General features: G+C 31.4%; 3 protein-coding genes and 1 long non-coding RNA gene across 5 annotated transcripts; 2 read left to right on the top strand and 2 right to left on the bottom strand.

Moving 5' to 3' along the window:
- Positions 1-1,896: 1,896 nt before the first annotated feature.
- LOC11425826 (transcription initiation factor TFIID subunit 5) lies at positions 1,897-11,837 on the bottom strand. Its single transcript, XM_003603253.4, has 19 exons — positions 11,561-11,837; positions 11,393-11,474; positions 11,217-11,295; positions 10,753-10,850; positions 10,585-10,641; positions 7,937-8,024; positions 7,734-7,843; positions 6,682-6,789; positions 6,327-6,478; positions 6,088-6,198; positions 5,933-6,002; positions 5,777-5,816; positions 3,956-4,120; positions 3,758-3,834; positions 3,098-3,214; positions 2,684-2,949; positions 2,476-2,571; positions 2,328-2,400; positions 1,897-2,235 (listed from the first exon to the last, which is right to left on the bottom strand). The coding sequence occupies exons 1-19, from the start codon at positions 11,725-11,727 to the stop codon at positions 2,182-2,184; spliced, it is 2,010 nt and encodes a 669-aa protein (XP_003603301.2). The 5' UTR covers positions 11,728-11,837; the 3' UTR covers positions 1,897-2,181.
- Positions 11,838-14,374: 2,537 nt separating this feature from the next.
- LOC112420280 (uncharacterized) lies at positions 14,375-15,377 on the top strand. Its single transcript, XM_024779063.1, has 2 exons — positions 14,375-14,500; positions 14,745-15,377. The coding sequence occupies exons 1-2, from the start codon at positions 14,375-14,377 to the stop codon at positions 15,375-15,377; spliced, it is 759 nt and encodes a 252-aa protein (XP_024634831.1).
- Positions 15,378-17,859: 2,482 nt separating this feature from the next.
- On the top strand, positions 17,860-22,111 carry LOC11423335 (probable WRKY transcription factor 40). Of its 2 annotated transcripts, none has more exons than XM_024778175.2 (4): positions 17,860-18,129; positions 18,255-18,575; positions 18,712-18,828; positions 21,370-22,111. In XM_024778175.2, exons 1-4 carry the CDS (start codon positions 18,058-18,060, stop codon positions 21,730-21,732), a joined length of 873 nt encoding a protein of 290 aa, XP_024633943.1. In that variant the 5' UTR covers positions 17,860-18,057; the 3' UTR covers positions 21,733-22,111. The 2 variants fall into 2 exon arrangements, with proteins under 2 accessions (XP_024633943.1, XP_003603300.1); XM_003603252.4 differs by having other exon boundaries at positions 17,863-18,129; positions 18,243-18,575.
- A 1,461-nt stretch (positions 22,112-23,572) lies between these two features.
- On the bottom strand, positions 23,573-24,312 carry LOC120579765 (uncharacterized). Its single transcript, XR_005645507.1, has 2 exons — positions 23,951-24,312; positions 23,573-23,865 (listed from the first exon to the last, which is right to left on the bottom strand). It is a non-coding gene; the product is annotated as an uncharacterized lncRNA (long non-coding RNA).
- Positions 24,313-26,274: the final 1,962 nt, after the last annotated feature.

Below are 26,274 nucleotides of genomic sequence, written 5' to 3'. Positions count from 1 at the left end.
ACTTTGATATTTGTGCCAATACATATTTTTCTTTGTAAAAATATGATTGTTCATTTAGTTGTCAAGCAAATTGATGTTCAAATAACACTACTATTTGTTTTTATGGCATGGCCGTTGTTTTTTTATGGGTATTACCGTTATTAATTGTACATATAAAATATACAGTCAATACATTAAGGTGGAGGATAATGGAGTGACATTCTTGTGAAAAAATAATTTGGGTACATTGGGTGGTATAAATCGAGTAACAAAGATAAAGCATGTTTTCGTACTCGTGAGCTTATCTCAGTTGCAATGGACAATGCATAATATATGCAAGATCAGGGTTCAAACTCCGACCACCACCAAAAAAAAAAAATAAAGCATATTTCTTTTGTCAAAAAAAAAAGATAAAGCAAGTTTCTCGCATTTTCTTTCCTAATCAGGGGGTTCATTAACTGTTGTCTCTCTCTAATTATTTCCCATCCAAGCAAAGCCTTGATACATTACTAACAGTCTCTTTGAAATAGTTTTTCTTTTTAGCTTTTGAAATATACAAGTCCTCTTCTTACAATAGTTATCATTTTACATGTTTTTGTTTTAGTCCCCAAAATTAAAAAATTCAAAACAGTTTCAAAAAATTTTAAAAAATAGTTTAGCAAAAAAGTTTTTAATTTTCAAGTTTTTAAAAACTAAAAAAGTGTTTTTGGGAAGTGTTTCAAACAGGCTCTAAGTGATTGAGTTTTTTCTTTCTTTCTTTCTGAATTCTCAATATTAAAATTATTTTTCAAACTACACCTTTAATAGAAAATAAATATTTTTTGACAAAAGAAAATAAAGATTTATATATTCACGTTTTTTTTTGAGAGATTATACATTCACGGTTAAACTCATATACATACAAAATTATAAATCATTTCCTCAAAGAAATTATAAAATCATTAAATCGTAACTAGTACTTGGCTATGAATTCTCAATCTTCTAAATGATCACACTCCAGTTTTTTTTGTTGGTCAAGTGGATATGCTCAGTTTGTCTGAGATTTTTTATTTTTACGAATGGTGCGTATTATTATTATTCGTTATAATCTGAAATTAATTGCTATTTGTGATCTTATTTGAAGGATGATAAATATATTATGAAGCTGCTGTTTCAAATGAGTGATTCACTAGAATGTACGGAGATTTGTATTCAGACATCAATTTTTTTTCTTTAATGAAGTCGCATAAATTAATTCAGAAATTATACTGTTAATGTTTCTAATAGGTGTTGAAAATGACAAATTGTAATGAATTAGAGAAATGTTCTAATGTGGATACTTAGACACTGTTTGGTAAAAATAGCGGATAGCTGATAAACTAGCTGATAGTTTTTAGCTGATAAACTAACTGAAGTGTTTGGTAAAAATAGCGAAGGTATATATTTTTTCAAAAAAAAAAAAAAGGCCAGCTGATATATATACAAAAATTGGAATAAAGGGATAGTAGTCTTTATTACGTAGCTTATTATAAAAATCATAATGGATAAAAATACAATTTAAATGAAATAATAAGGATAAAATTGGAAGAAAAAGTGAGAAGCTATAAGCTCAAACGCTACTTGGAATAGCTTCTGAAAAATAGCTTATAAGCTCGTGAAATAAGCTATAAGCTCATGGTAAAAAAGTGTTACCAAACAGATTTTTTTGTCAAACGAGCTTATAAGCTATAAGCTAAAAGCTCTTTTTTTGGGTTTCCCAAACAGACCCTTAGCAACTTACATGAAACAACAAAGGGACAAAAAAAGCAAGGGTCTTATAAAAAGGGACAAAAAATTCTCAAAAGGGTCTTATAATTATACCATTAATGTCTTTCTTTTCAAATATTAGGTAAACTCAATTCAAAGAAAAAGCATTACGTGAAACAAGCGTTGATAATATACTTCAATGTTCCCGGATGCAAATTGGATTCTCAAAAGCACACCAGCTAATTTATGCACAAGTTCGTTTTAATCTTTTGGTTTTAACAATATAACCTATACTTGGCTTTTGAAGTAGCAAGAATATGATCTTAATCTCCGCTCAGTAGTTTAACACTACATTCTACAGGTATATAAATTAGATGGACAACAAAAATGTGATTACAAAATTTACATTAAAAAAATCCTGTATAAAATGTGTACATGATTTAACATTTTTATCCAACTTGGCATCCTCAGAATATATTAAGCATTTTTTGCAAGAGCTCCAGCTGCAAAAAGAAGATTCCTTCGAGAAAACTGCTTCCAAAAACAGAATACAAACATCAAATCATAAGATTATCGACAATATCCACGGATAAACATATAATCATACAATACTGTACATTTACCCGCAAAGTGTTCACAGGAGTGGATTTCGTTGGTAGGGTCTTCAACGATCTGAGTCTGTTAGCATTCCCATTTCTGCCGAAAGAATAATTAATTAGTAATAATATAAGAACAAAAATCTGTATATTTTGCCATGTTAGACAAACTTACTTCTCTTCTGTCCTAGAAACTTTGGTGCTCGTATTTACATCCCATAATTTTACAGTGCAATCAGCAGAACCAGATGCTAGAATAGAACCTTCAGAACTGATACATCCAATAATTATGAATAGCATTAGTTAAAGCACGATAGCAACCGCAAAGACCTATAGTTCCCACAAGTATGAGTTAATATATTTTGATTGAGGTAGAGTATCACCTGAAAGCAAGTGACCAGACACATGACGTGTGCCCGACCAAAGGCGTGACACAGCGGCCACTAGAGAGGTCCCACATCATGATTGTGCCATCTTCATCACCAGACGCCATATAGCGACCATCAGGAGACATTGACAAAGACAAGATCATACCCCTGTGACCAACAAAAACCCGGACACACTCTCCACTCTGCACATCCCATAGTCGAACTGTTTTGTCACTGGAACCAGTTGCGATGTAGTTGCAGTTGGCATGCCATTGGACGCACTAATTAAGAGTATAAAACAGGCACGCATTCTTAAATCACCAGATCTAAATACAAAATCAAATGAGCTAGGAAAACATATAAACCCTGTCGAGAACATATTCTGGAGAAAATTAGAACAAGAGAAAGCATTGATTAATAATAACTCACATCAACATCAGACAAGTGTCCCGCCATTATTCTTAAGGGTTGTATCCTGTCCATGGACCAAACCCTAGCAGTTCTGTCATGTGAAGAGCTGGCAAAATAATGACCCATGGGACTAAACTGCATCCAGGAAAAAGAAATAAACACAACCTTCCAAAATATATGTGCATACAATATCTTGCCATTAACAGACGTCGATTCTCTAGGCTAAAAAGAAACAGAGAGCCGGCTAAAGAGAAATAAAGTGGGTTTAAAAAAAAACAGATACTTTGAGGGAATGGGTAGCTTTGCAAAATCAATGTCTTATTTTCTCTGACGTTGGATATTTTCTCCTTTTAATTTAAGAAGGACCTCCAATACTCCTATACTTTTGTACACTTCTTTGTTGTTGCTAAATGAATTTACTCTCATATTCATAATAATGTATATGTACAGAAAGATGCAACAAATAATGTGAATCACATTATGAGGACATATTGAGAGCGTAGTAAAAACAATTAATATCTTACTCGCACTCGCACACATGCACATGCTCTATTTGTTCAAAGCAAGTGGAAAAATTGAATACATCAAATGTTATTAAAAGTAATATTTTCTTCAAGTGTTTGGCATGCCGATTCTACATTTCATCATCAAAATAAAATTTCAGAAAAAATGATTTACCTGAACATCCCAAACAGGATAATTGTGGCCCTTGTAGCAAACAAGATTGGCATTAAGCTTTGTGCTCCATAAACGAACTGCATAATACATTTAAAACCCAAAATTAAAACTACAGTATGAAATAAACAAAAAAATACGATGCCAAAAGCAAAGAAGAAACATTGCGGGCAAATATTCAAACGAGATGAGTAAGCATACTTGTTGAATCTGCTGAGGATGAAAGTATAAAATCTCCAACAGGACAAAAAGAGGCTGCATAAACAGGCCCTGAGTGACCTTGAAACAGTGTATACTGTCTTTTCCCACCACTTTTTCCGAGCATCTGTTCGTTTTGTGACGTATCATTCTCACCCTGTGAAAGAGCTGAGGATGGCAGAATTGATAACAGGACGATTATAAAAAGCAATGCATGAGTTATCATAAACTCAGTGATGGCTTTGTTCAACACAACTATCAAATTCTTTTATACATGCACCGGTGCTTCAAGGTTTTAGCAAAAGCCGTGTTTTTTAGCATTAATAGCCTCTTTGGTATGCATATCAGCAAGAAAATGACTACCATTCGTTGCATATAAATTATAATAATATCACTTATGTTTGGGTACTAAATAACCCAGCACAAGAAGAAAGAAACCCAAAGATCTTATCCTTAAATCTTTTCCCAAACATTTGAAAACAGAATGACCATATTGGCCTGTGTTATATTCTTAAACTACAACAAAAAAAAAAAATACCAAGTATCTTTCAGCCCCTCTCTTTATATATGATATAGTGAAAAGTTTTGGGCTTAAATATGTCATTGGTCCTGCAAATGTAGTGGTTTTTTATTTTCGTCCCTGCAACATTTTTCTTTGGATTTGATCATTGCACAATATAAAACTTTGCTTTTCATCCCTAAACATTATTTGACCATTAAAAAAAATTCTGAGTAACAGAGAGACACTGGACCAATAATAATGTGCCACGTGGATCCACTTTATGATTTTAAATTAATTCAAATATTTTAAAAAAACATTAATTTATTTTTGGCAGAGTTACAGATTGGAGCCGATTTGACGGACATCAGTATTTTCAAAAGCGCAAGCGTTGAAGGAACATCACGAATAAACACACTATCACCACCCATGGACATTCCCGGCGACCAATGATGAGGTCGCAACAAACCTTAGGAACCAGTTTTATTTCCAAACATTTCCGACGAGAAGCTGTCGACCCAAAGTGTTCGACGGAAAAATGAAAACACAGCTATCTTTGATTTTTTGGGGAAAAAGTTTTAGATTCTTTTTGGTGGGGATTGAGGAAATTAGGGTTTCGGTTTTCGGTATTGTGAGTGGAATCAACAAACACGAGTATGATGCGACAACTCAAGAACATTTTTTTTAACGTTCAGAATAAGTCTTTTTTGCAGAAATTGTGTTTGTTTGATTGTTGAAAAAAAAAGGAAGAAACTAGTTAGTACTTAGTGGAGGGTGGAAATGCTGAAATGGATGAAGTAAACACGAAGAAGAAAATGAGGAAATCTAATATTATTTGTATTAATTAATAAAACTATTTATTAAATTGTAAAGCTGCCAAGAATAAATTAAAAATCATAAAATGGGATCCAAGTGGCACGTTTATATTGGCACATGTGTCCCTTCGTTAGTTTCAGAAATGTTTTTAATGTTCAAATAACGTTGGGGATGAAAAGCAAAGATTTTTTATTGTGCAAGGATCAAATGCAAACAAAAAAAGTTGTAGGCGACTAAAACCAAAAACCCAAAACCACTATATTTGCAGGGACTAATGACATATTTAAGCCAAAGTTTTATAAAATATAAAGTAATATCAGAGTATCTTTCACTAATAAACGAGTTGATTCATTCAGTGCATTGTTTGAACTATATTGGTTCAGTGAAGCACATTAAAAATAGTCTTTCAATCATTATACTTATTTCCAACCACATCCAAGTTTATCAATCAAAGAATGCACGAGTCATAGATTAGTCTAAACAAAAGAAATAACCAAATTCAAACTCACAACTGGAGGGTTGTTGTCCAAGCTTTGCCATGTCCCAAACCTGTGCATACAATCGGAAAAATTATCAGAAATTCAATCATCAACTAAGATAAAACTCTATTGGTAGAGGGTATTCTTCGAGATAGATGGATGATGGGGAATGCATATTAAAAAGACCTTTAGTGATGAGTCAGAAAATCCTCCAGCAACCAATGATCCATCATGGGATATTGATGAACAGCTTAAACTGAGAGAGTTGACCAAAATATTAGCATTAAGTGGAAGAAGTCGAACATAATAAATAATATTGAAAAATATGTAGTAGACATTACCCATTATGCGTATTGATAAAAGTATAAAAGCTAACTGATGGCAGTGCAACACTACTAAGTTGTACACGGTTCCTTAAATCTTCAAGGATGGAGTGTTCTACCTCTGTTGGGCTGCAACAATGCAACATTATTAAAATCAACAGAATGAAGTTAAAATTTACTAGCTTGTAATTAAAAGTGACCTAAAATGCTAATACCTAAAGTAGTTTCAGAATAAAGATTTAGATTTAAGAGCATACATTATGGGCAAGGGGAGTTCTGCTTTAACTCGAGGAGCTGCTGATACAGTTGTAACTTCAGGCTTTGCACTTTTCCCTGTTGCAGTTCCACCCCTATCCTTTTTCATCTTTTTGCTTGAAGCACCTTGCTTTCCTACTTCAATTGATCTTTTCTAAAAGAAAAACATGTATAATTTAAAAGCAAAAAAAAAAAAAAAACTCAAATAATGGATTATAGAATTAAAATGGCAAAAATGTCTTCAATTGAAATTCATTACTAGAAATGCCTAGGTTCAAAATATATCGAGGACTAGGTTACCGTTTAAAAATATGGAAGGATATAAAGAGTCAGAGGTGCACTTTGAAAAAGATATACCTTATTCTCGTCATTCTCCCCCTCTTTTGCTTCCCCGTCGCCCTTTTCAGAGTCTGAAAGTAAGGCCCCAGGCTTTTCCAACCGTTCTTCTAGCGAGTCTTCAAGCAACTATTGAACCAGTCATTAGTAATTTACATCAGCAAAGCCATTCATTCAAAAACTATAATGAAGAGCAGTTCTGAAGCTAGAAGAGCAACAAATGCAGTCTTTGTTTCTCTACAGCCATTAACAGTTGAAATTAACACTGTACACCAAGAATGGTGATGTTAAAATCCAAATTTGATCCATGGCAAGGAGATATAAGCAAAATTAATTCAATCTTTCGGAAAAAAATAAGCAGAAGTTAACAAACTTCTCTCATATTTAATGATAGTATCTCTAAAATATCCCTAATTTTATTTTATTTTTTTATTTTTTCCAATTATCCAGTTTATTAGTCATGGAAGGTAATTTAGGCAACAGACTTAATTTTTTATTGGGATTGCATAGAATAAATGTGAACAACTATCTTTCTTAATATGCTTAATTTGATCATTTTTGTTTATAATTCATTCCAGAGGGAGGGACTACGAGTACACCAATAACCCAATGCATCGAGACTAGACCACTTGTAACGTTGAAGATGGAGGATGAAAGGATAAAAGTTGAACTGAGGCTGGTCAAAAAGGAGTTTTGAATAGATAAATCTTTGATTAAACTTCTTATATCCTTGATATCATGTTCACAAATTAAACCAGTCATTGAGAATGTATTGCTGAATTCGGCAAAAAATTTACTCATAAACTTCTTATATCCTTGCTATCATGTTCACAAATTAAACCAGTCATTGAGAATGTATTGCTGAATTCGGCAAAAAATTTACTCATAACATTGTTTAAATTGAGAACTTGATATATAGGACTTGATGTTTCATCTTTCAAATATATAAATATTAAAAAAATATATCAAAAAGCATTACCAGTAATTAAATAACTACATTCAAATTAACAGAAACAACATCAGCATCAAAATTCCTAACTTATTCAAATTTGAAGATATAATAATAGCCTCACCCCCCAATGTATTTCTTTCTGGTTTGTCTGGTTTGCTGCTTCCTGGCTGCTGCCAGTAAGGGTAACAGCCTCTGGATCATCAGAAATCAAGCTAGGTTGTCCAGAGGTAACTATATTACATAAAAAGTAAAAAAGAAAAATGAGGTATGAGCAATAACAAAAAGATTAAATGAACAAATGCAGCTCAAAGTGAAAAAAACTACCTTGGAAGTTAATATGCTCGTTGATTATACCAAGTATAGTGGTTGATTGAGTACTGTGTAGATGTTGCAGAAGAAGCTCATAGGAATACTATTAAAACAATAACAATTATCAGCTTCCTCCATCACGGAAAAATGTAAACACAGCAATGATGAAAGTGAAGAGGCAAATACAAACATAAACAGATTAATACAGTCCAGTATCATGTGCAAGCATGATTATACAGTCATCAGATTGGATCCGTAAGCATTGAAAAAGGTAGACCATAATAACACCTTAAAGGGCTGTTTGGTGCATAGGATAGGAAGACAGGATATGATAAGACTATCATATCCTGTTTCAATCCGTTGTTTGGTGCACCAACAGGAAGATAATTTAAACCTGTTTTTAATCCTATCCTACTTCTCCTTTGTTATTTTTATCCTTAGTTTTGGCCTTTTGGGTGGGTTAGCAACCTGATAGCATAAATTATCAGACACGCGTATCATCTATTTTCACAATACCTCCTTCGACTCTCGTTGCTTCTACCTTTCTTCATGTTTTTTTTCTTTTTTCATTTTTTTTACAGATTTTCTTCCCAATTGATTTCCACTCCAACGTGATCTGTTGTTGCTTTCAACCTGATTTTCTTCTTCTCATCGATTTGTGATCTTCTTCTCTTCAATTCGTGATCTTCTTCTTCTATCCAATTCAATTTTTCGCTGATGATTTAAACTTTTTTTATCCTTAGTTTTCATTTCGTGTTCTTCTTCTCTTCAATTAAATTTTTTGCTTTCTTCAATTCAATTTTTTTTATTTCAATTCAATTCCTTATAATGATTTCGACATGCAGTATGTTGTGTTTTTTTTTTATTCCAATCAATTCAATTTCCAAAATATTCAATAAAGTTCAATTCCTCATAATTTTAATTAAACGATATGAATTTTTTGTTCTCAATCATCTTTCTTATCATGTGTACACCAAACACATGATAGGATAAGTGTCTATCATGTCACTATCCTATCCTATCCTATCCTTAACCATTTTCTAATCCTATCATGTCTCTTGAATATCATGTGCACAAAACGGACCCTAAATGGAAAACCACATTGATATGATGGCGGAGCTAGAAAAAAAGTCTAGAGTGGGCCATAAATAGTGATGGAGCTTAATTTTCTTACAAGTACATTTTATTATTGGTTAGTTCCAATGACTACAAATTTGTTATTTGTTGAATATAATTCAAACCGATATTTTAAAATCTGAACCGTTTATCAACCTTAATAAAGTACAAGATAATTGATCGAACAACTAGGTCATTGAACCTAACGACTGAATTAAATAACTCGACTTCAATAAACAGATGTATAGGTATTAAATCGAATTGAATCAAACGACCGAGTAAAAAAAAAATTAAAATAAAACTCATGACATATATATTAATGTAAAAAAGATCATTACATAAGAAAATATACTTATAATCAAGTACAATAATGAAATATATTTTAATTTAATAAAGAATATAGTATTTTTTTTTACCTTTTTTTTTAGGGAAGTTTTTTTTTTTTTTTTACCTAAAAAATAATGTTTATACAATTAAATATTTTTATGATATCATGTTTTTTAAGGATATTTTAACATTTATGTTATATGTTATGCATTATAAAAGATGGTTGAGGTCCTCTTTTATATAAAAAATATGTTATGTGTTTTGAAAGAGAATTTTTTTGACAAAAAAAGAGTTGAAGTTTCCTTTGTATAAAAATAAAATAAAATAAAAGAGTAAAGAGACAATTGTACCCAAAAATAAGAGTAAGGAAGGAAAAGATTATTTTAAATTGAATAAAGGAGTTATGTTTTATTAAAGAAAGAAAGGATTAAGTAACAAAAAAAAAGGATTATTTTAACAATTATGAATGCTTTTTTTTATACAAAAGAAAATAAAAGAGTAATGAAAATGGCTTTGGCAAGAGTTGAACCTAGCACATAAGACTTGGCAAAAAGGCTCTTAACCACTACAGCATGCTACACAATCATCATATAATTACAAAACATAATATATATATATAATAAGAAGAAAAAAATTGGGGATGAGCCATGGCCCACCTTGGCCCATGAGGGGCTCCGCCTCTGGATATGAAGAGTCATTTGCATTGCATTATGGGAAAGGAGAGTCCAAGGGCAACCCAACAAGGAATTGAGTGATTTGAAGTAAGGGTTGAAGCCCCAGATGGCTAACCCTTGAGATCATATATCATAGATAACTTTCATGACAGACACATAATAGGCCTACAAATTGTTCTGCCTGTTAAGTGACATCATTATGGAACAAATCCTAATAGCCAAACATTCTCTCAAAATAAAAAGCATCATATAAATTGGTAAAAAACAGATTCATGTAACACAGAAGAGAAAGCATGGAACGGGAGTTAAATTGCTGAAGGACGTCTGAAATTAATCCAGTAGAGTATGTTAGAAGATGAACACTTGGTACATTCACTTGAGAGAACTCTATGAATCTCTAATGTTATTCTTTCATTTCTGAATTCATAATCATTACAGTGTGCATCAGGTCTATTTAGAAACTGGTTATCCTACACACTAGCTCTAACAACCTGTAACTAACTTCGTCAATAAACTAATTCAGATTCAGAAGAATAAAGATATTACCTCACATATCTTTATGTTGAATTTACTTTGCCTTAGCGAATGAGCAAACTCCATTTCCTAAGTAAAAAGAACATAGTTGGATTATTCAAAACAAACTGTTGATGAATGATTATCCAAAAAACAAGAAGATGCTCAGAGAGTAAAATAAGATTTTAGATAGAAACTAACCTTCAAATGAGTAGGAGAAAGAACTCCTTCCAACTTTTGAATGTCACGTAAGTGCATCAATTCATGGTCTTCGCGGAAAGTAGTGAAAAAATTTCGAGCTGAGGACATCAAAAACAAAATATTTGATTTTATAAAACACATCTGATGGTTCACATTTCGGTCATGTTCGGATAAACAGATTAATTAAGCACTTATAACATAAGTGTCTATCATATAAGTTCTTGTATATAGGTTATTACTACAAGAAATCAAACTATTTTCGTATAAGGTAAAAGTTTTCTTAAGCTATCTTGGAGAGCTTATGGAAATCAACTGAAAAAAGCTTATGAATATGTCAAATTCTATTTCCATGAATTCTATCAAACATTCTCATAAGTGGTTATGTAAGTAGATAAGAACAAATAAGTCAATCCAAAACCAAACATTCCAATAAAACTATGCAAGTGTACATGAACTTATTGTACCTTCTTGAATATGCCCTTTCGCTACAAGGTCCATAAAACAATGGATAAACACCGGATAAAGCACACGAAGCAACTCATGCTGAAAAGAAAAAGAAAAAAAAGCAAAAATTAAAACATAATTTTGATTCAATAAACAAATTAAATGAAATTAAGCAATTAAACAGTGTATTAATTACCTTATATAAATCCAATGAAGAATAAGTCCAAGTTCTTAATCTACTATATCCATTATGATACCTTGCAGGACCATTCTCCAACCTGCAAAACACAATACATTACGAATTTACGTGAATTAGAGGAAGAATCGTTGAATGAAAAAATTAGGTTGAAGAATGGAAAATTACTGAGAGAATGCATGAAGGTGATTGGCAATGTCAGGTTCGAGAATGGAATTGGAGGATGAACTTGTTTTGTTTTGTTGAAATTCTTCTTGGAAAACTTTTTCGGTTTGTTTAAACCCTTTCTTCTTCAAGTATGCGGTTACGTAACCGAGAATTTCGTCTTCGTCCATTTTCGATTGCAAATTCGAGCTCAAAGCTCAAAAACCCTTTTACTTCACTTCACTTCGATTCTCAGAATCGCAGAGACACTTCGTGTTGAATTTGATTCTGGTCTCGTTAGGGTTGGTTCTGGAATCAGATCTGATAAATGGGCTTGGGCTCTTGAATAACAGGCCTTGCTCACTAAATCTCAGCCCAGATCAAAACATGTATGGGGATACTATTTACACTCTCCTTTCTATTGCTACACCCTCTTTTATCCAATCTTACCTTCTTTTTTTTTGTTTTCAAGAATAAGAATGCATGTCTTGCACGCATAAAGGATGCTTGAATCGCACAAAAAAAATTGTTTTAGAGCCGGTTTGTTATAGCTTTTTTAAGAAAATAATCACTTTTAAGAATATTTGATCCTTCCTTCAAAAAAAGAAAATTATTGGATCGTTCATTTGGAAAAAAAAAATTGGATTCTTTTGTTACAAGTTTTTTAAAAAAAAAAAATCTAAAAACAATTTTAAATGAGAAACTGTTGAGAGCATCTTCTCAAAAAAGTAAAACAAAATTCTAGGAGAAAGAAAATAAGGATCAAAAGAATTCATTTTATATAGTTTATATTCAATGCATGATATATGTAATGTCTGGGGTTCGAATCCCGACCATCAAAAAATAAAAACAAAGTAAGTTATTTCAAAAATATTTTTTTTTTTAAACTATGACAAACGCGCTCACAATTTTATGACATTTTCCTAACAGAAACAAATTAGATTGCAACTCATTATTACATATGGACTAAATCTAATATATTAAGTTGCATCATAAATTATTTCCTGTGTTAGCTTCTAACTGAACACTCGTTAATACAATCAAACAATCTAATATAATTAAATAGAAGTTCACATCAGTTCCCTGTTCATATATTGTCTAGTGAGACTGGGCAATTAGAGTGATATGTACGAAATGAAAAATTTCAAACTATGAGTAATAATTTATCACAGAAGTAAGTAAGCCTTACGTCTAAATAATTTAGTTAATGAGCCGCAAAGTTTGAGTATTTGGGACATCCAAAATGTAGAACTTAAATTGGAACTTGCTTCTTTAACCACGTTGCCCAATCTAAGTTCTAAAGTTCAAGTCAAGGTCCATTAACAGTCAACCATCCTTTGAAATTATGATTGATGATGATATCATCAATGATGAAATGAAACCAATTTTCTTTCAATTTGCGCGTGTGTTCCTTTTCTTATTTAGCCTAGCAGCCGCACCATAATGTTTCTGGAAGAGTTTTTTTATAGAAAGAAATTTGCAATTGCACCATGTATTTTATTGAAGTTTCCTAGAACCTGTTTTTCTCTATAAAAATATTCAACTTACAAAATTCTACGTAATTATTTTTAAAATAGTTATTTTATTGGGTGAAGAAAATAAGATTGTAAAAAAATATCTTACATGACGTATGATAATATCAATGGAAACTAATGCAAGTAGTTGATGCATAGTGTATGCGAGAGTTATAAATTTTTAACTATCTAGATTGATTTGTAGTCTTCGTAAAATGATTTTATAAATAAAATAGTATAGTATAAACTAAGGATATAAAATTGAAATATAAAAACTACACAAAAACTTGGTGTATCGTTTTTTATGATTAACATCCGAACTTTATACATTGTGGTTTACAATACACACACGATATGTATCAACAACTTATGTTAGATTTCTTGTCAAAAAACTTATGTTAGATTTAACGTTTTTTTTTTTTTTAGGGAATGTTAGATTTAACGGTTGATAGCCCCTCTATGTATATAGAGAGATATAGATAAATACAATTGATTTATTTGTTTTATCTTCTTATATATTAAAGTTAACCCGTAAGTCCTAATTTTAACCTAAATCCTATTGCATAATTTTACTGTTTTAATCCTAATGCTCACACCTAATCTCCTATTTTCATGAACAACCCTAATGCTCACACCTAATCTTCTTATCTTCTTATATATTAAAGTTAACCCGTAAGCTCTAATTTTAACCTAACCCTATTGCATAATTTTACTGTTTTAACCCTAATGCTCACACCTAATCTTTTATTTTCATGAACAATCCTAATGCTCACACCTAATCTTCTTATATATTAAAGTTAACATGTAAGCCCTAATTTTAACCTAAACCCTATTGCATAATTTTACTGTTTTAACCCTAATGCTCACACCTAATCTCCTATTTTCATGAACAACCCTAATGCTATCATCTAATCTTCTTATATATTAAAGTTAACCCGTAAGCTCTAAATTTAACCTAAACCTTATTGCATAATTTTACTGTTTTAACCCTAATGCTCACACCTAATATCCTATTTTGATGAACAACCCTAATGCTCACACCTAATTTTGACCTCTCTTCCTGTCTATGCTCTTACCTTCTTCAAGGCTCCGTCAGGTATAATTTCTTCCCTTGATTCTATTTTTTCTAAATTTTTTTGGGGGGGTTGTGAGGTGCTTAGGAAACTCTCTTGGGTTAGTTGGACCACTATTTGTTCACGGCGGGAGTTTGGAGGTTTGGGGGTGCGGAGGTTGAGGGAGTTTAATATTGCATTGTTAGGTAAATGGTGTTGGCGGCTGTTGGTAGAGAGGAATAGTTTATGGTATAGGGTTTTGGTGGCGAGATATGGTGAGGAGGATGGGAGGTTGGAGGTTGGGGGCTGGAGTGGTTCTGCGTGGTGGTGAGAAATCGCTAACATTAGGGATGGGGTGGAGGTTTCTGGTGGTGGTTGGTTTCAGGAGGGAGTATCTCGTATGGTGGGAGACGGGGTAGATACTTTATTTTGGCGTGATGTGTGGGTTGGTGATGTCCCGTTTTGTGTGCGCTTCAGGCACCTTTTTGACCTTACTTTAGATAAGTCTTGTTCGGTTGCGCATATGTTCTCTAGTGGGTGGGCGTTGGGGGAGAGGGTTGGAGATGGAGGCGGAGGTTGTAGGTGTGGGAGGAGGAGATGCTGGGGGAGTGTATTATTTTACTTCGTCATGTTTCTTTGCAGTCTAATGAGAAAGATACATGGAGATGGGCGCTGGATCATTCTGCAGGTTATACAGTCAGGAGTGCCTATCATTTGTTGACTTCTCAGGATCGGCCTCAGGTGGATGGTGCTGATGCTTTGGTTTGGCACATTCATGTTCCGCTTAAGGTCTTTATTTTTGCTTGGAGGTTGCTGAAGAACTGTTTGCCTTTAAGGCAAAATCTAGTGCATTATGGTATCCTTCCAGCCACTGTTGCGGGCTGTTTGTTAGGGTGCGACGCTTTGGAGTCTTCTCAGCATTTATTCATCTATTGTGATTATTATGGTTCTTTGTGGTCTCGGGTTCGGTCTTGGCTTGGTGCCTCAGGTCCAGACCCCTTATTGGTTTCAGAGCACTTCTTTCAGTTTACTCATTCAGCAGGAAGGGTGCGGGCTCGACGCTCTCTTTTGCAGCTTGTTTGGTTACTTTGTGCGTGGATCATTTGGAATGATCGGAATCAAAGGTTGTTTACTAATATAGGTAGTTCCATTGATCAGTTGTTGGATAAAGTGAAGCGACGCTCTTTGTGTTGGCTAAAAGCTAGTAATATCGTTTTTGTTTTCGGTTATGATTTGTGGTGGTCAAGGCCTTTGGATTGTTTGGGTCTGGCCTAAGTTTTTGTTGGACTTTGTATATCTGTAATTTTTTGGGCTCTCCTTGGTACACCTTGTACTACGGAGAGTTTTCGGTTTGTTATTATATAGGTTTCATTTTTGTTTGTTCAAAAAAAAACTTAGTTGGTAAAAATATTGTTGTATATAATATTTCAAAAATATATATATTGTTGCATATAAGTATGTTAAATCAAAGTTAGAAATTCGACTTCTCCATTTGTGTGCGTGAGTTTTCAATAATTTTTGTCATTTTATCCGTCTATAATAATAATTTTTGTAAAAGGGATGTGCTCTAGTAAAAAAAATATGTTTGCCATTTTGTGTGCATGAACTCCAACTTCTCAGTGTTATTGTTCGATGCTACAACCCCTGAAGTTTAGTGGTCTTTTCGTGTTCTAGACGTGCTTTGAATTTGGATGAGATGTCATCATTATTTGTTGTGTATAAATTGTATTCGCAGTGTCACGATCTCGAACCCATATCATCAAGGTTGAGTGGTTAATTTTTGTGTGTAAATTGTTATTATGCATTTTACTCTTAAGCATAATGCGTAGTAGTTCACTGGACGAGTCTAGTCAAAGAAAGTTAAAAGATTTGACTAACTTACATGGTCATTTGGTAGATGAATAAGTGCTTATATAAGCGTTCATTGAGCTTTAAAGTTTACTCTAATCTTGATGGACCCTGAAATATCAACTCACCTACAATGACTTGTCACCGTCTCACGGATCTACACACATGAAATTAGAGGGGCAATTGCCCCCACTAATGATTGTATTTTTTTTGAGAATGTTTGTATTATATTTATTGAAATGTTTGATATTTTAATTAAAGGAATATTAATAAGTGTCTCAAGATCAACTGATAAGAAATTCAAAAAAAAAAAAACTTTATCTTATAAATGATGTTATTAGTAATGTAGCTTAATACAAAAGTATTATTTTCAAAAGATATAATTTTTGCATAGCCAAGTTATCACAATATTATTATTGTTATTGTGAAGTGAGATTGATTTTTCATAGTATTAATCTATTACTGAATTGGATATCAAACTTGTTAAAATTACCCTTCTAGTAAATAGTTTTACCGGTAATGGTTTATAAAGTGTTGGTGTTAGTATAATTTCAATTTGGGAATCCGTGGGGATTGAGCAGCTTTCCGACAAAAAGAGATCACCAAAAGTCCAACACAAGCCATATTTTCACAATCACAAGAAAGAAACTGCGTTAGTTAAGAGAACAGTCAAGTCAATGATGAAGAAGACCAAGAAGTTAGTTTATCATTGATGAAACATCTCTTTGGAAGAAATCTACGCAACTACTACTTATTAATGCAAACCATCACGAAGTCGACGAGATATAGCGGTCAATGGGAAACACTCATCAACTTGCCCTTTTCTTCGTCACAAAGGATGAGACTGACAATTGGATATTCTTTTTCATAAGAGGTACTCCCTCCGTCCCGCAATAAATGATCTGTTTGAAAATGTGCAATTTTTACCTAACTTACTTTGACCATATTTTTCTACTAATATACAAAGATAAATAATATCATATAAGATGTCGTTAGATTCGTCTCAATGAGTATTTTCAAAATATCAAATTTTCATAATTTTTTCCAATATATTATTCAAGATATTTAAACTCAAAATTACGCATTGGTATGCGTAATTGGATCAACTAGGTCACTTATTAAGGGATGGAGGGAGTATTTCTTTTCTAATTTATAGATAGTATACTAAAAGTTTAGAGAGAGTTGAATTTAAGGATATTTGTTTAACTAATTGTATTAGAAATACTCTCTTTTTAAACTCTATTTTATTTATCTCCCAAAAAAAATCTCTATTTTATTTAGTAAAATTAATATAGGTTCTACATAGAAATGATTTTATATAAAGTGGTCGATCTCCGTATATTCACACTAAAAAAATATATTATAGTCAATGTTGAAAAGACATGTTCTTAACAAAATGGACGAGGATTTTTAATGGGGAAGGAAGAGAAAAGGGAGGAAATAGATCAATTTTAAAATTTGTGTTTGGTTGAGCAAAAGAAATTAAAATGTGTATAAATAATTACTCAAATAAAAGAGTAAAGACTCATCTCATTTCCTCAAAATTTTCTCACGAACCAATTTAGCTTATGATAAATAACAAACTCAAACTAATCCCTAACATTATTTAGTCTTTCTATCAAAATGAATTAGAAAATAATTTGTTCTCGTATACAAATGTTGGTACTAATGTGAGTGACCAAATTTGATTTTCACCTTGAATAGAACATTATTTAATTGTTTTGAAATGAATACTATATGAGGAAAACAAAAATACTAGAATTATCCCCTAAAACAAAATACTAGTATTATTCTGTTTTTGTCTTTGTTGAATGCGCGTCTATTCCGCTTGAACTTGCTTGCATACATAGAATAAATAACTACAAACAACCTAGAAAGGACGAAATTGCGACTTCTTTCTCACTCTCATTTTCCTCCTCCTTTCCCAGCAGACATTCTCCCAAAACCCTTTTCCCATTTCTCTCTTATACTTTATACATTACAAGCTACTATATATATACTTCCATGTTCGGATAATTTTTATCTCATAAGTAATTCAAAGCATTGAGCATAAATTAAATTTGTTAATACTGCCTCAGCCATTTTTGTCTGTGTCAAGTTCTTCTACATGGAACCAACATGTGTGGATACTTCTCTTAACCTCAACGTTATCCCTTCTCGGGACAAACCAGTTGCTGCGGTTAGTATACACATGCACTATATTATACTCAACACTTAATCTTAATTTTATCTCTCCATTCCTTGAATTAAGTATAACATAACATATTGAAAAATAAACTTATGATAATTCAGGTTGCTGATCAGGTTTTGGTTGAAGAGTTGGAGCGTCTAAGCAGTGAGAATAAGAGGCTAACCGAGAAACTGAACCACATGTGCAACAATTATATTGCTTTGCAAAAGCATTTGAGTCAATTCAGTCAAACAAATTTTGAAAATGAATTAGTATCACCAATATCGCGGAAGAGAAAGGCCGAGAGCGTTGAAAATTGTTTCAATCGGTTTGGCTATGCCATTGCTGAGAGCAGCACCATTACTACTGAGGAGGAGACATTCAAACACAACAACATAATCTCGCCAAAAGTTTCCAAGGTTCTTGTGCAAACAGATGCATCCAATACCGGCTTAGTAAGTTCTACAATTTCAAATTTAATCATACAGATTTGTTGTTTTAATATAATTTTTGGAACTATATAATAAAGATAATAGTTTTTGGCTAGTATATACTAACTGAGATGTTGAATTTGTTTTTTGGGTATTGAAGTATGTGAAGGATGGATATCAGTGGAGAAAATATGGTCAGAAAGTCACTAGAGATAACCCCTCTCCTAGGGCTTACTTCAAGTGTTCCTTTGCTCCTGGCTGCCCTGTGAAGAAGAAGGTATTTATTTTTATTTTTTTAAGAAGAACGTATTTAATTAGGCAAATTCTATGGTACACCCAATAAATTTGAATGTATCGGTACACCAAGTCGTAAAATTAATAATAAATGAGTTGTTTTTTTGAAGAAAAATAATTATTTTCTATCATTGACAACTAAGATAATTAAATTTTATAAACCAAAAGTTTCGACGAAATAAAATTTAATTTTTAAGAATTTTTATTACTCATAACAATGAATATTGATTATTTTTTATGACAAAATGTAAATTTTGTAATATGATCCTTATAAACAATGAAATGATGGTTTTTCTTATGAAATGATGTTTTCTAAAATATAAATATTGACAAATACCTTTTTATTTCATTAAAGTGGTCTTTAATTTATATATTTTATGAAACAAGAGTACCAGTACACTCAAAATTGTGAGTGTACCATAGAAATTCCCATTTAATTAATAGAAGTAGTAGTCCCAATCTCTTAATTAAGTTAACAAAAAAAATAAAAAAATAGTAAGTCATCAAAATGTTTCGTGGAATTTAGGACAACAAGTTTTAAAATGATTCTTGAAATTAAACATTGTCAACCAAATAAGGAAAATTCCCCCCTAAAAAAAAATGGAGAATTCTTTATACACTTTTAGCTGGGTACGAGTTAATTAAGGTCATGTTTGGATTGGCTTATTTAGAGTTTATATGGGTTTATCTACTTCCATAAGCTTTTTTAAAAGTTTGGGTAAATAAATAAAAATAGTTTATCATAGTTTCATAAGCTGTTTATGTCATATTTTAATAAGTCTAAATTTTTAGCTTATCCTCCGGCTTAACAAGGAGCTTATGAATTTATGTAACCTCCTTCGATTCTCTCTGGATCCACTTTTTCAAAACATATATTTTAATTTTTTTGTTTTTGTTTTTAGAAACAAACATATATTTTAATTATAATATTAGTTATCTTTGGCGGTGCATGAGTAACAAAATTGCTATATACTTATGTTACCAAAGTAACACACATAACTAAGATTTTTTTTTTTAAGGAAGATTTTTATTATTTTTTTGTTACGTAACAAAATGAAACTGAATAAATAAAACAAACTTAACTTGTCTTTTATCTTTGATTTTTGTGGTTCGATTTTTTTTGTTAAATTAAAAATATTCAAAAATTTCGATAATTGTTTATGTAATGTCAGATTCAAACACTTCAATTTATGTAAGTACTTTTTAGTGTACATATCCAACCATAAATAGTTTATCAAGTATAAGAGCTTATGATGTGAGCTCTAATGTTATAAGCCCTAATGTCATAAGCATCTATATAATCTGTTTATCCAAACTGGGCCTAAGTAGCGGTAGCTTGTAGAAAAAATTAATTCAAAATTTAAATTTATTGAAAAAAAATAACTAAGTATAAAAAATGTTATATGTTAAATGATTGGATGATAAGTGCATACTCAATCAAACTTCGGTCTCTGTCCTCGTGAGTTTAGCTTAGTTGGTAGGGACAATGTATAATATATACAAACTGTGAGATTCAAACCCTGACCACCACAAAAAAAAAATATCAAACTTCAGTCTCTAGAGTAAAAGAGTCTTGCTTGCCTGATAATATTGTTATAAGGCTAAAATATGGTTTTGGTCCCTGTAAATATGCCTCGTTTTGGTTTTAGTCCCTGTAAAAAAAATTGTTGTCTTTGATCCTTGCAAATATGTCTCGTTTGGGTTTTGGTCCCTGACCCCACTTTTGTGATGATTCGATCTATCAAAAACTTACAACTTCCTTCAGTGGTGGAGCCAGAAAAAAATGTCAGGGTGGGCCACTAAAATTAACTGTGAGGTTCTAAGAATTGCGTTATTAAACTAAATAGAATGCTGTACCAAAAAAAAACAAACTAAATAGAATGAAAGTAGTTTTTTTTTTTTTTTTTGAAGAAAGTAGTTGTTTTTTCTTACAAGCATAGAATGGAATAGTGAAATGTGCTTATATAAAAAAATGAGAAAGGAAAGATTTTTTAATAAAAATGATATCAATCATCATTTTAGATGTCTTTCAGATTTGAACTTCCTTTCTTAAATTTCAAACTCAAATTCTTGTTGGTTGAACTAACATGTAAAAAAAATGCGTCTTATGGACCTCTAAAAAAATAGTCCAGAGGTGAGTATTCACGATTTTTAATTAGAAATGAATATTATAACAATAAAAATAGAGAATAAAAAAAATCATTAGAATTTACTAAAAATCATATTATCTACCTCTAGACCGAGTCCATATTAAACGAGCAACTCTTTCGTATGTACACCCTAAGTAAATTTTATTTGGATACACATGCATAAATGATAAAATATAAAAGAGAAATAATTTACTCACATCATTTAATTTAATTTCTATTTTTAATTTTATTATTGTGTTTATTTTTTACACAAAAGAAAATGTTATATTATTTTTTTTGTGTTGCTTATGTTGACATCGATGGAATATACATTGACCTTTATGCATCGTGAAGTAAGACTAATTGAATGAAATCCCATTTATGTTAATTATTAGGTGCAAAGAAGTGTAGAAGACCAAAATGTATTAGTGACCACATACGAAGGAGAGCACAACCATGCACATCACCAACCTGAAATGTCACTCACTAGTTCAAACCAAAGTGAAACAACCCCTACATATAATTTAGTTCCAGCATCCTCGTCCTCACCAATTAATTGGCGTACAGCTCAAGCTTCAAAGCTTGACTTGGTCCAGCCAAGACAATTGGTAGTTGATGATTCCCATAAGTCATCTATCCAGCAGTTATTAGTTCAGCAAATGGCTACTTCTTTGACAAGAGATCCTAATTTCGCAGCAGCACTTGCCACTGCCATTTCTGGAAGAATAATAATTCTGGATGTGGAAAACCCGAAGTAAATTCACACTTGCATGATTTTGTTATCTGTATGGCTATATTCGATGCCGGCCTTGAGATATTTCGTGTCTTAGGTCAACAAAATAATGACATCTCAATTTGAAAAGAAAAAGAAAATCGGTCAAAATATTGAAAACAGAAGTGTTATTATATAAACTAGACTTTTGATCCGTGCGATACCGAATGAAATATAAACGAAGAAGTTATAGCATAATGAATGTATAGTAACCAATAAAAGTAGCATGACAAAGTTTAAGTTAGCCCTAATTTAAAATAATGATAACAAATCGATAAGGTCATAGTCTAGTTATTGTTAACGTTTTACATTTATCATCATACGTTACGAAATATTTCACGGTAAACGACATTTTACACGGAGAACACTCTTCTTTATTCTATATCCATATCAGATGCACAACTTAGAAGACTAACATTTTGATATTAATGCTAATAATTCTGATTGTCTCCTATTAATTGTGACGTTGTCAATTCCATCACGTTTATTAATTACTACCTCCGTCCCTTATTATAGGGCCCTTTTAGAAAAAACACGGGTTTTAAGAAAGTTGATTATTGTATTAAATTTGTTGATAAATGATATTTTTTCCATGTTTGCCCTTCTAATAATTGAAATCACAGTTCATTATTTTCCTATATTAACTACCCACTACTACTTGAATAATGCACCAAATTAAAGTCATGGCACAAAAATTGGAACGTGAATAACCATGGCACAAAAATTGGAACGTGAATATAGAAAAAACTTTCTTTTTTTTCCACAAAAATTTGAAATCACTCTTTTTTTTTCTTCCCAAAATTTAAATTTTGAAGGCTCCAAACTTAAAATTTTAGGAATTACTTATTTGCAAATTTCTGACGCCATATTTTTAAGCACAAGGAACATGAAACAAGAGTATATATACTTATAGAAAACTGAATATGAAAAATTATAGGAAGCCATGAACCACCTAACATAGATTTAAACATCTATTTTAATCCTTATGATCACGATGATAACATAAATCAGTTGCCAGCCTCAATCAAGAGATGATTCTAATTTTGAATTAGAGCATGAATATCATTATAATGGTAGTTCCCACATAAACTTATTGTTGTTCTTTTATCAAAGGAAAAAAGAATTTATTGCTTTTCAAAAAAATATTTAGAGTAAATAATGGTAATTTTGTAAAGAAATAATTAATACACTTGAAAATATCAAAAGGGTCTTATAAAAAGAGACAAATATTTTTTCTAAAAGGGTCCTATAATAAGGGACGGAGGTAGTACATTAATACTCATTCTGCATCTCATAAGTAAACGTAAAAGTCACTTAGGCAATAAGAATTTGGTCAATAAGAATTAATGTCATAATAAACTGTCAATTTAAATCTACTTTGCACTATTTCATTGGTGTGACGGCATTTGCTACTTGCATAGTAGTATTGTACACGTTAGAAATTATCATGCAAATGATTTTTTATCCATTGATAAGTGTCAGAAGAACTTTGTTCTAATTATGTATTTTATATGCTTCTCATATTAGTTGGTGATTAATAGATCAATCGAATATCCATTTGTTTATATATGCTTGTTTCCACACTATGCATCTGTAACTGTATAAAGTTCTAATCCTTAAAAGTATTGTATCAAGTTCCAACCCTTATAATTATATGATAGAGATGAAAAGTGAGATTGATTGGCTTTATATCACACTAAGTCAAAATTCAGTAGTGTATTTGATGAAATCTAAAGGAATGCCTTTTCTTTTTAACATCATCCCTTACCAAACTAACTTATAATACGGTATTTGCTATTGCAGCTTGTAACAATGAAAACTGGATCTGTAGCAACAATTGTAAATCGATTATAACACAAACGAAATCATGAGGATTGATAAAATACTTAGTTTGGATTACAAAACAATCAACATAAAGGCATTAGATGATAACTAAAAGTACTTGTAACCAAAATAAAAACAATCCAGCAACATTGAATAAAGTTGCAATTTGAACAGATGCAAAATGCCAACATGACCAAAATTGCACAAATGCAAATTACACGCAACCAATCTCAATTTTGTTTGACAGACTCAACCTTCGCATGGACAATTTTGATCATAATTGGATCCAATGGAGCTGTAAAAACATGAAGAAGAAAAAAGTTATTTTCAAGTCCGAATGAACACGCAGAATAAGCATCCAACATAAACAGATTACTAACCTTTCAAGGAATGCAACACCAACATGGTTTCAACATCATGTTCAGCCGTTAGAGGTTTGATGATACGTTGATAGAATTTGTTATAGTTGTATGTAAACTGCAAACAAAGGAGGGTGTCAACGCCCGTGTATACATTGAGTGGAATGGAGAGTTTGAATCATAGTTATATGTGTACATAGAGGATGACGATTGGGTAGTTAGAATCTCATAGGGTGTTGTTATGGGATCTACGGCTGAGACGTAGGGGGTTGTTGACTGACTTGATTAGCATTAACTACGTCTTCAATTGCACTAAAAGTATGTTATTTGTTTTCAATTGGCATTAACTAAGTTATATGAGAGAAAATGAGGAGTTTGAATCAACGGGTGAGATTAGATTAGCAATAAATATATGTTTAGGAGAGAAAAATGCTAGGGATTAGGGCAAATTAGGGTGAATTAGGGCAAACATGTTCGCTTCTATATGATATCTACAACTGAGGGTTTGAATCAACGAGTGTGATCAAGTGTGAAAATAAAGTTTGAACGGGTGAGATTATATTAGCAATTAGTGCAAGGGGTTGTTGACCGATTTAATTAGCATTTATTACGTCTTCAATTGCATTAACTAAGTTATATGAGGGAACATTTTCAGAGTTTGAATCAACGGGTATGATCAAGTGTGAAAATAGAGTTTGAACGGGTGATATTAGATTAGCAATTAGTGTAGGGGGTTGTTGACCGACTTGATTAGCATTTAATACGTCTTCAATTGCATTAACTAAGTTATATGAGAGAACATTTTTAGAGTTTGAATCAACGGGTGTGATCAAGTGTGAAAATAGAGTTTAAACGGGTGAGATTATATTAGCAATTAGTACATGTTTAGGAGGGAAAAATGTTAGGGGTTAGGACAAATATGGTAGCCAACCAAATCTAACTTTTATAATAAAGGATGAAAATTCCTAATAAAAAATTGTTATATAAAGCGAAGTAAATTTCTACAAACTCATCATGAAAATGAATTCAACCAATGAAAAACAATCCTTGCTAGAATTTATTTGGAAGTCGTAGATAGATAGAAAAGTCAACAAAATTGTGTTGGTGGATTAAACATGACTCGATGTGTCATGAAAATATAATTCGTTATAAGTAGCATTATTCTAAAGAAAAACACTTCAACTTTGTAAAATACAGATAAATATAAGAAATATCGCAACAAACAACACAAGTCATGACCACCAATTTATTTTTTCCAACTAAATAAGATAAAGTTCCGTTCGATAAACAATTATTTTTTTTTTGTTGATATAGAACAGTAGAAATATTAAACAACTTAAATATTGTTAAGAAACCAACCATTAAAATATTGAATTTTGTTGTGAATTGATTCACAACTTGCTTGATTCAATTAAGAAAGTATTTTTTTTTTTACCATACCTTAGTGAATGTATGCATTGTTAATTAAAGAAAATATCAAAGCAAGTTAATATATCATTAATTTTAAATTAAAAAATAAATATTACATAAATCACAAACAATTAAGTTTCTCACATCTCATGAATTAAGCATGACTTTTGGATTCATGTATTTCAATCACAGACAACACGGTTAGCTAAATGCATGAACCACCTATATATCTTACAAGTAATATATATTTTATTCTTTATTTCTGCATCGCATATGATTGTGTGAGTTGTATTTTAATCGCACACAACGCTCTCAACTACATACACGATCCACCAATATATTATACAAATGATTCATATTTCTCTCATTTTTAATGTATTAAATATGACTATTAGGATCATGCATTTCGTGTGAGAATGAATATTATATATATTAGAAATACAAAACGGTCGTAAATTTTAACATTTGTTACATTTATATGTTATGTATATTTTATCTATCAAATAGTTGATTTTTTTTATATAAATGATCACATAAATTTTGTAATGTTCTATTATTTTATGTACAAATTAAATTATAAATTACTTCATTTACCATATTGAAATTAGACCATGAAGATCAAAAATAATAATTATTTATTGATCTCTTTTTCATAGATTCTTTTGAATTTTCTTCTTTTGTTTTTTCTTTTTGTACAAATACATAAAACAAAAGACATTTTTCCAAACGCACTAGTATTAAAAATTACAATCTATCCAACTATTAATATACAATTTTATAATATATATATATATATATATATATATATATATATATATATATATATATATATATATATATCTTATATCAACCGTGCTCAAGGCCACCATTGGCTATACCCAATACATATGAATACTAATATCTATATAAAAAAAAACTTATATCATTTTTTTTTC

The sequence above is a fragment of the Medicago truncatula genome, chromosome 3 (genome assembly GCF_003473485.1).
Source record: "Medicago truncatula cultivar Jemalong A17 chromosome 3, MtrunA17r5.0-ANR, whole genome shotgun sequence".
In the NCBI taxonomy this organism is placed as follows: Eukaryota; Viridiplantae; Streptophyta; class Magnoliopsida; order Fabales; family Fabaceae; genus Medicago; species Medicago truncatula.
This window is presented reverse-complemented; position numbering and strand designations above follow the sequence as displayed.

What these genes read in the sequence shown, in the direction of transcription:
- LOC11425826 (XM_003603253.4), bottom strand. Translation starts at nt 11,727, where the DNA reads ATGGACGAAGACGAAATTCTCGGTTACGTAACCGCATACTTGAAGAAG. An exon ending in CACCTTCATGCATTCTCTCA is followed by an intron (nt 11,475 to 11,560) that starts GTAATTTTCCAT and finishes TGTGTTTTGCAG; the next exon opens with GTTGGAGAATGGTCCTGCAA. An exon ending in GTCTGGTCACTTGCTTTCAG is followed by an intron (nt 2,572 to 2,683) that starts GTGATACTCTAC and finishes TGGATGTATCAG; the next exon opens with TTCTGAAGGTTCTATTCTAG.
- LOC11423335 (XM_003603252.4), top strand. Translation starts at nt 18,058, where the DNA reads ATGGAACCAACATGTGTGGATACTTCTCTTAACCTCAACGTTATCCCT. An exon ending in GGGACAAACCAGTTGCTGCG is followed by an intron (nt 18,130 to 18,242) that starts GTTAGTATACAC and finishes ATGATAATTCAG; the next exon opens with GTTGCTGATCAGGTTTTGGT. An exon ending in ATGCATCCAATACCGGCTTA is followed by an intron (nt 18,576 to 18,711) that starts GTAAGTTCTACA and finishes TGGGTATTGAAG; the next exon opens with TATGTGAAGGATGGATATCA.
- LOC112420280 (XM_024779063.1), top strand. Translation starts at nt 14,375, where the DNA reads ATGGTGAGGAGGATGGGAGGTTGGAGGTTGGGGGCTGGAGTGGTTCTG. An exon ending in GTTTCAGGAGGGAGTATCTC is followed by an intron (nt 14,501 to 14,744) that starts GTATGGTGGGAG and finishes GTTTCTTTGCAG; the next exon opens with TCTAATGAGAAAGATACATG.